Source organism: Callithrix jacchus, chromosome X, assembly GCF_049354715.1.
Source record: "Callithrix jacchus isolate 240 chromosome X, calJac240_pri, whole genome shotgun sequence".
Lineage (NCBI taxonomy): Eukaryota > Metazoa > Chordata > Mammalia > Primates > Cebidae > Callithrix > Callithrix jacchus.
Genome location: NC_133524.1, coordinates 38,592,452 through 38,602,313, shown reverse-complemented (window position 1 = coordinate 38,602,313; position 9,862 = coordinate 38,592,452). Strand labels below are relative to the sequence as shown.

Here is a 9,862-nt window from a genome sequence, read left to right as displayed (position 1 = left end):
AGCAGAGGAGCAAAGAGAGAAGAGATGTATGCCAGGTTTCCTGAGGCCTAGACTCTGGAACTCACACATCATTTTGCCACATTTTATTGGTCAGTGCTACAATAGCACTTTGGTGTTATTACATACAATTGGTCAGTGTTACAAGAATAGCCCAGATTCAAGAGATGAGGAAATGAACTCTTCATGGTGGAAGGAACTACAAAGTCTCACTGCAGAGGATGTGGATCCAGGGAGAACTAGAAAATCTGAGCCAATTTGCAATCAATTCAAGCATTACTTTTTTTAAAAAACAATTAAAAAACACTATTTATTATAATATTCTTTATCTTGCTTTTCTATTAATTTGGTTACCATTCGTTTTACACTTTTCCCCAATTCCCATTCTTTAAGATATACAATATCTTAAAGAGGAAACAAATTTCTCAAAATGCATTTTTATATTTACCAAAAGGAAAGGAAAGTTTTCTGATTATTTTCTATAAAGAAAAAAAGCAAAAACTTATATTCTTAAAGGCCGTTTTGCATCTGGCTTTGCCAGTTGGACACGGTCAAACTTGCTGCCTTCAATCTCAGTAAAGCCATAGGCATGTTTGTCCCAGAAGAATAAGCACAGGGTAAGGAATGCAGCAGGAAGTTGATAACACACATGTATGAGTGTGATATTTTAGCTGTGAGTGATGCAGAGCCCTCATCTGGAAAGCAGGATGATCAGATAGCTGTGCTGACCTCCAATAGCTTGGTGTAGAATAACTCCCATGTTAATACTGTGCCCTGGTGGTTTTCGGCAAATGCAAGCACATTGGCCATTCCCAAGAGATGTTTAGGTAACACATTTTATTTTTCTTATCAATCAACATAAGGATTTCTAAGAATTGCCTTGGAATCTCTTGGAAATAACAAAGGTGTTTCCATTCCTTACACCCTGACTTGCCCTCATCTGATCAGAAAAAGTCATGCTTAGTTTTCCGTGAGCATGAGTAGGTTAGTGATTTTATTATTACTGAATTGGGTATTTATTACTGAAAGGAAGAAGTGATATCTAGCAATCAAGGGATCTAACATAATCGAAAACTTGGTGATTTCTTTATGATCTAATGTAATTTTAAGATTTATGAAGATCTTTTGAACTTAATTTCTTATATAAATCAAGTTTGCTATTTTTGACGCAGTCCTCTGAAGGATGAAGTTTCAGGATATGGTATTTCGTGCTGTTTTCAAAAGTCAGGGAGGCACAGTATTCATGTCATTAGTTCTTCAGAGTAAGATCTAGAAAACATGCTCGCAGTGGCCTCTGCTCATGTACAACCTTTCCTAGTATTTTTCAAATCCGAGAAACAGTGTATTTCATGATTTAGTTTCTCATTTCCTTGAAAATTATGAATCTATTAGCAATAAGCATTAACTGGAATATCCAATTACTTAGACTACCTCATTCCCCAATCACTACAAGAAGACAGTAAATACTACAGGTTTAAATGAAACTCAGGCCACCTGAGTTTGATCATTTTTCCAAATTCTAAAAATCTCTAGTGGTTATATTTTTCAGCCTGTGTTAGTACTTTGTTTTTTGCCCAACCACATTTACGGTTGAGAAATTTAGCTTCTTCCTCATGCAATCTTATTAGACACACACACACACACACACACACACACACACACACACTATGGTCAATAGCTGGCCATTCTCTGAAAGACAGAAATTGTTTATAAGTAAAATAAATATAAATGAAAAAATAGACAATAAATATTGAGTCACCCTACAGCCTTCTTTTCTCCAAGTAAAATGATTTTATTTTTGATAGGTTCTATTCTATCTTAATTTAGAAGTAAAAATTAGCATGAATCAGGTTAATCAGTGTTTCTAAACTAAGATACCAAGATACTTAGATGACATAAACTAGAGATTTATGTTACCACTGTTACCCAGGTATTCTTGGTGCATAACTTGTACCTAGCATAATTGCTTTTAAAATATCCTTAGTTTTTGGCCGGGTGTGGTGGCTCACGCCTATAATCCCAGCACTTTAAGAGGCCAAGGTGGGCGGATCACCTGAGGTCAAGAGTCTGAGACCAGCCTGACCAACATGGAGAAACCCCATCTCTACTAAAAATACAAAATTAGCCGTGCATAGTGGCACATGCCTGTAATCCCGGCTACTGAGGAGACTGAGGCAGGAGAATTGCTTGAACCTGGGAGGTGGAGGTTGCAGTGAGCTGAGATGTCGAAGAGTGAAACTCTGTCTCAAAAAAAAAAATCCTTAATTTTTTTATACCTAATCTGCTAGTGTAGTATAAAGCACATGGAGCTTGTCCCCAGGAAGATGTGGATTGAATGTTCACGTACTCACCCACTAGTTATGGGATTTTTGCTTCTCATTCATCTTCTTTCAAACTGTTTTCTTGTCAACAAAAATGGGATAAAATGGCTACCTTATAGTGTTGCTAAGGGGTTGATTAAAGTATATGTAAAATGTTTGGCATAGTAAGAGGTGTTTACTCAATGTTGACTATTTCTATTATTGCCATTTATTTTAGGTAATGTCCTTTCCCTCCATGGCAGCACCCATTGACTCCCACAGGAACATGCCATGTCCACACCCCTATGCATTTCCTGAATGGTGGAGATTATAACTGGTTGACTCATTTAGAACAATGGCTATCACAGAACCACGAGCATATATGCCCACAATTGAACTTGATGACACTCAGTTGTGAAGTTAGAACATGAAAGTTCAGTAGACATGGAACAAAGAAGTCATATTGGGGCTTCTTCCTTTCTGAAATTCTATCTATGAAATTAAGTTGCATTCCCTTGTCCCTTATATCAGTGTAGTGAGGATCACCAGTATTTAGCACAGAACTTAGTGTTTAGCTTTCACTTCCCAAATCCATAAACCATGAAGTGTTTGGCATGTCGTATACAAAAACACAGTGTCTAAACCCCTCTGGGGCAGAGAAAATCATTGCTAGCTGAATTTACCCATTGATACAAAGATCAGTAACACAGACACAAAGAAAGCTGATTAATTTTAATAGTTGAGCACAGTTTTAATAATTCCCCCTAGAAATTATCTCCCAAGTCCCCCCTGAAACTATTCACATAGAAAGTCTACAGGTATTCAAATTTCACAAACACAGTTGCAAAAGCAGAACTAAGAAAAGCCTTCACAGTCTTAAGATTAAAAACAATGCTTCATGATTCTTTCAGTACTACTAAATGCTAAATACTAAGTGCAAAAAAAAAAAAAAAAAGCTGTGCTGGCAGCTGGCAGATGGTGGCTTGAGAGAAGAATAAAGAAGGAAGCTCTTATAATGACAAGCACTTTTATACTCATTTTTTATCTCATAACTGGATATAACACAGTGCAGATCTCTCTACTTTCGTAACTTGGTTTTGAAGATAGAAAACCTTGGAAAAACATTGTTGGAGCAACAAATGAAGCTGGTTTTACTTATGCACATAGGTTAGAAAGGGACAATATTCTCAGACTCCTTATAAGTGAGGTACCCACTCCAGTTCATATTTTGGTGTAAAGAATTGAAGCAATAAACAGAGCCCGAGTCATACTAATAACACAATAAATATCTGTTGAATAGATGAACTGATACCTGAGGCGCAGTGTGAACAGCTTGGACCTAAGTGTCTCTAAGCAGAAACCATCCTGGTACATTTCAGAAAGGCTATATTTGCACAGCAGGCCATATTTGTCAGACCTACCCTCAGTGCCCTGAGGATTCTGGGAGACCAAAGGAACAGAAGTATGACAAAGAACAACTGAGTTCTTATTTAGTTCATTCTAGTCCCCTGAATAATCCCCCTGAGCCTCAAAATTTGTGGTCAGATTTTAAAAGATTCAGTACTATAGACAATCAAAACAACATGAATATGTGTATACCTCCTTCAAGTACGTTCAACACATACAAAACTTTAGGAAATCTGAGGCAGGGAATGATCAATATGAGACCTCCTTCCCCTCTCTCTCCCTTTGCCTTTTTTATTTTCTCTCACTTTCCCATTCTCTTTTCTCCTTATTTCCCTTTCCTCCCAAACCAGTCTCCTGCCCTTCCCCTAGCTCTTTCTCTTTCTTCCTCATTATCAAAGAGTAAGAGTTCTAAATATCTGGTTCCAAGGGGTGGGACAAATAAAACTGGTTTTAATTCCGAGAAACAGGAGCAGTTCTAAGAAAAAAAAACCCTGCTCTTGGCCACACTAACAGTGATTTACAGACTCTTGAACATATGTCCAGAACATTCTATTAGGTGTGAATTTGATCTCTGCATAGAGATTTTAGTTTTTGGGATGTTAATTTTAGGATGATGATGATGATGATGATGATGATGATGATGATGATGATATAATACAAATAAACCATCAGTCACACAGATGTGATCCGTTTTGTGTGTGTATTTAAGGAAAACAAGGGGTGGGTGCTATTTAAAGCAGATTGCCATATAAGATACATACTTGTCACAATTCTTAAGTTCCATATGCATAAGGGCTAGTTGGAGAAAACCATTTTGGGCAGGAAATCGGTCTGCATATATTTTATAGCACAAGGAGCAGGACTAGATAAGCAAGACAGGATCATGGCAGGAGATTAATTCTCCACCTCCAACCCTCTTGTTTTCATGCTTCAGTAAGAATGTGCAGAACCCTCCAGGACATCCTACTGGTTAGTATGCTTAGCCTATTCTTTACCCTAGGGAGAATTGGATTCGTTTGGTTTATAAGAGTAACAGAAGTTATTTCTTTAGATAATTCTGTTTAAGGCTTTAAATTAATTCTATCTTGGCATTGTGTGGTACTGAGTTCAGTCATTCATTCATTTAAACAAACCTTACTTGAGTATCCACTCTCTGACAAGCATTGCGGTAAATGATGAATATTACATTATCTCCAATCAATCCAATATTCTTCTGTAGAAAGAACACCTGCCCCAGTTTCCCTGCTCTATTAGTAAACTGGAGTATGCTCAGATGTCAATACTATCACTAGTAAGTGTTGAGACACTCTCAGCATACATTATTTCCTAATGATCTGGAAAATTTCCTTCAATATGATAATAATGATGACAAAAATGACACTAAATGGAAATACATAGCTACTCCTTGGTTTCCTTCTTCTTTTGAGGAAGATAAAAACTGATTTAGAGGATTCTGAGGCAGTTCAGTATTGTGGGAAAAGTATCAAACCTAGAGTAAGATGGGCAAGATCTGGTCTCGGCTTCATAATCTTAGGGAGATTACTGAACCTTTCAATCCTTTTCCTTTTGATTCTAAAATTGAATCCAAGAATATTTGTCCTACCTGCCACTGACATTACTGAGAGAAAAAAATGAAATAATGTTGTAAAAGTGCTCTGAAAACCATAGAGCTCCATATAAATGTAACTTATCACTATCAAACAATCTTTGACATTCCTTTAAGGGAAAACCATTACATTACAGTTTCTTTTTCTCCATTTCTAAGCAAGGGATATTTATATTATCAATTAGCATTATTTGAGCATTTGGCAGCGCAACCCACATTTATTTCCTCATGGAAGAGACGAGTTAGAAGTTTTCCTTGTTGAAAATGAAATGCACTCCCCGAGGGCCAGACTCAGAGTTGGAGATGCTCTGTTTACTGAGAGTTTCAGCCAAGGCTTCAGGTCCACAAAGGAAAACTCCTATTCTGGTACTTTAGGGAGAGAGAGAGAGAGAAAAAAAAAAGACAATTTCAAGCTTTGGGATGAGATGTCTACAAAGCAGGTAGGGGAATTTCCTGTCAATCTGTGGCCCCAGGGCAGAGTCCCCTCTGCTCCTTTGTCTTTTCCACAAATAGCAAAGAGTTCACATTGCTCAGAGGGAGTGTGGTTCAGCCTGTTTGTGTGAGCAGCTGGATAGTTCAAAAGGTAGTTGACTTCCCTGGAAAAATAAAGTCTGACCAATAGAAATTTTGGAACTTTTATCACAGAGAAAATGGGGGTGAATTCATGAGTCTTTCGGCTACTTTCCCTCAGGGCTCTGTGCCCCCTAAACTCTCCCTGGCATCTTGAAATTAGGAACAAGCCAACTATGCTGACTACTTGGTGTGGCTTCATTTCTCTAAATTTTAGAGTCTAAAGCCTTGTTCAAAGTGTAGTTTCTGATCAGTAGCCTTGCCACAAACTTTTAAAACAATGTGGATTACCTGGCCCTACCCCAAATTTTCTAAATCAGTATCTGCATTTTAAAGAGATCCCCAGGTGCTTTGTATGCTTATTACAGTGCAAAAAGCAATAGTCTAAAGGGTACATGTATGGTGAGCGCTTGAGTTTCTCAGGTGTTCTAGCAAGATAAGGGATCCCCCTCAAGGTTTTATAATGACTAAAGTTTTAGTGAGAGCAGAAAACACCTTGAGACATCTGTCACCTTAAGATTTTAGACCCAGAAGTTATAACTAAAAGTGGAGACAGTGTCTTCTTAACAATAAGTGTAAATTATATCGAATCTTTAAAAGAAGTAGTTCCACTATTGAAATTTAGTAGACTAAAGAAAAGAACGAAGCTGTGCCCCTACTTGGGACAAGCAGGTTCAGAAAGTCTGAGATGGGGACCCGGGAAATTTTTTAAAAATAACTCTCCAGGTATTGTTTATAAAATTTAAATATTCCTTCTTAAAGTTGAAGATACCTGGGATGTACTGTTGGACATGAATTCAACCTTTATATAGTAATATATGTATCTGAGTTTCTAAAATATACAATTTTCAATATGTATCTGAGCTGCTGCTTTAGGCAGACACAAGCCTAAAAAACATCTTGGTGACAGACTCCTTACTTAGGGTGTTGACTTGCAATTGTCTTGAATTCGTTATCCCAGTTGGGCCGTCCATACAAAGTCTTTTGTTTCAGGCCTGTGATCACATCTTTCTCCTCATCATGGTGCACAGCAAAGTGATTGGCCTGCAGGAAAGGACATGAATTCAGAAAAAGACGTGCTGTAAAATCACATACAATGTATTTACATAATTCACAAACTATTCTAACCAAGGCACCCTGCTGGATGTTAGAAGGTAAACAAAGATGAACAAACTGGATCTCTCTCAAGCAATTTACAATCTAGAAGGGGAGATTTGAAGTACAAATATAAATAGTCCCATATGTCGAACAGGGTGTGATGAGAGTCATGAAAGAGGCACAAGTATCCTAACGAGAACAAAGAAGGAAGGTGCAGTGGAAGAACAGGGGAAGGTTTAGGGCCACAGGATTTGAGTCAAGCATTGATGAATGAGTAGTGTCTCATTGTTTTTCTCTGTGCTCTATGTTTGACTTTTGCACTTTACTGTAATATACTTAAACTCCTTTGGGAGAATTACTAGAAGATGTAACAATTTTAGACTAAAATGCAGCAATACTTTGGTTGCATAGTGAGACATCGAATCAAGCCTAAAGCGTGTGTGTGTGTGTGTGTGTGTGTGTGTGTTTGTGTGTGTGTGTGTTCACATGCTATTTTTCTGCTACAATCTATGAGGCTTCAGTTTGAACAACAGGTATTTTTCATAAAAGTGGTTAAATTTATTTTTAAAAAGTAAATCAAATTTTAAATTCACTAGATGGATAATGGGCATAGAGGAGGTTAAGAAAGGTGGGCACTCTGATTTAATAATTCTATAGACAAGTTTTGCAAAGCTAACAATTACTTTTTCAATACCAATAAATTACTGAGTTTAAAAAAACACCTGTGCCTGGCTTTTTAAATAACAAAACAGTAAAGCAACTTATATACTATAGATTGTTTTCCTGAGTTTTATTTTTATCAAAGTGTTTTTGTTGTGTTTTTAAACTGCAGAAGTGACATTTTGAAACCACTTTTTTTCTGGAGCAACAATTTTTATGGTTATGTTTCCCTAATTCATATTTGCTACAAGAGTCCTTTAAGACTTGGAGAATCTGTGATAAATAATATGTCAAAACCCAAATGGGAATCCAGTCTTCACAGTGACAGGGTCCACATGGAAAATGCCCAGGCTTGCAGAACCAGTGTCTGTGAATACCCAGCTGCTGTAGTCTGAATGTGTCCTCTCCAAAATTCAGTTGCCAATGTGATAGCATTAAGAAGTGGAGCCTTAAAAAGGTGATTAAGACATGAAGGATCATCCCTTATGAATGAGTTTAAGGGCTTTGGAATACAGTCGTCACACGGTATTTGACGAGCCTGCCCTTTTTCTTGCCACCATGTAAAAACACTGTATTTCTCCCACCCAGAAGATGCAGCCTTTCCTAGACAACCAAACATGTTGGTGTCTTGATCTTGAACTTGACAGCCTCCAGAACTTTGAGAAAATAAATTTATTTTCTTTATAAATTATCCAGTCTCGGGTGTTTTGTTATAGCAGCACAAATGGACTAAGATACCAGCTAAGACACTGGAAAGACACATGCAGAGACTCTTGCCTTAGCTTCTCATTCATGGTGACAGCTTATGCTGTTTCCAGGCCAAGTCATTAATGTTTCCTTATTAACAAAGATGTTACCCCTCCAGGAATCATTGACTTGTTTCAGGGTTTGTCAATCTCAGAACTTTTGATACTTGGAACTGTACAATTCTTTGTTGTAGGGGGCTGTCTTGTTAATTGTAGGATATTTACATTGCCAACTGTCTCTGGTGTATGTCTGGGCTGGGGGAACAGAGCAAAATTGTCCCAGTTAAGAACTACTGGCTTGCTTTATTATAGTGGTCTCCAAACATTTTTGAAAGACCACTCTCATTGTACACACACATACACATACACACACATACATGCATATATATCACCTTCATTAGATATATATTAATTTATTTACAAATGATAATCATGAACTACTGGGAGATGCTGAGAGTGCAGGCTCTGGTACATTCTGTCTCTGTCACTTATTTGTTGGGTGCTCTTAGGAAAATGACCTAACCTGGCCTGAGTTTCTTCATCTGTAAAATGTGGATAATAATAGGAGCAACTTCATAGTGTTGGTAAGAGGATAAAATTATACAGTCTATGTAAATAGATATATAAGAATAATACCTGGCAATATACATGCATAATAATTATACATGTAGTAAGTATATTGTAAAACATGCAAAAACATGTAAATTAAATGATTTTATAAATACATATATGCATATAAGTGTATGTGATACATATATAAATACATAATAAAATATATATGTATATACAGAATCCTTTATATACTTATGCATGTTATACATACAGATGCTCCTCAGCTTACAATGGGGTTATATCCTAATAAAACCATCATTAAATTGAAAATACCATAAGTTTAAAATGGATTTAATACACCTAACTTAATAAACATCATAGTTTAGCCTAGACTACCTTAAAGGTGCTCAGAACACTTACACTATCCTACAATTGCACAAAATCATCTAACACAAAGCCTATTTATAATAAAAGGTTTAAAATCTCATGTAATTTATTGAATAAATACTGAAGTATGGCTTCTACTGAATGCATATTGCTTCCACTTCGCTGTAAAGTTTAAAAATCATAAGTTGAACCACTGTAAGTTGGAGAGTGTCTGTTTTACACACACACACACACACACACACACACACAGACAGGGAGAGAAAGTTAAATTTCCCTCCCATAACCCAATGCATCATCTCATCCACCTGGTTTCAGAGTGCCTGGTGGGAGAATTGCCCTAATAATGTCAAGGGCATTTATTCCCTTACAGGCTCCTTGACTTTGAATCTAGTCTGAACAGTCTAAATATAATGTGGGGATACCGAATGAGAGTGAATGGACTTGATCACTAAATCCACTAAGTGTACTTAGAAAAATAATAGTACACAAGACACACCAATAACCAAGGGGAAGTCCGTAAGTCCTGTACACTATGGGAA

At 37.0% G+C, this 9,862-nt stretch overlaps 1 protein-coding gene across 1 annotated transcript in view; it reads right to left on the bottom strand.

The window, feature by feature from the left end:
* Window positions 1-3,014: 3,014 nt before the first annotated feature.
* Window positions 3,015-9,862, bottom strand: part of CYBB (cytochrome b-245 beta chain) — a 38,959-nt gene continuing 32,111 nt past the window's right edge. Inside the window, exons 12-13 of the mRNA XM_002762769.6 lie at window positions 6,800-6,924; window positions 3,015-5,679 (exon numbers count right to left, since the gene is read on the bottom strand). Of these exons, the coding sequence (XP_002762815.2) occupies window positions 5,553-5,679; window positions 6,800-6,924 (252 nt within the window). The 3' untranslated portion in view covers window positions 3,015-5,552. The remainder of the gene's footprint in view (window positions 5,680-6,799; window positions 6,925-9,862) is intronic.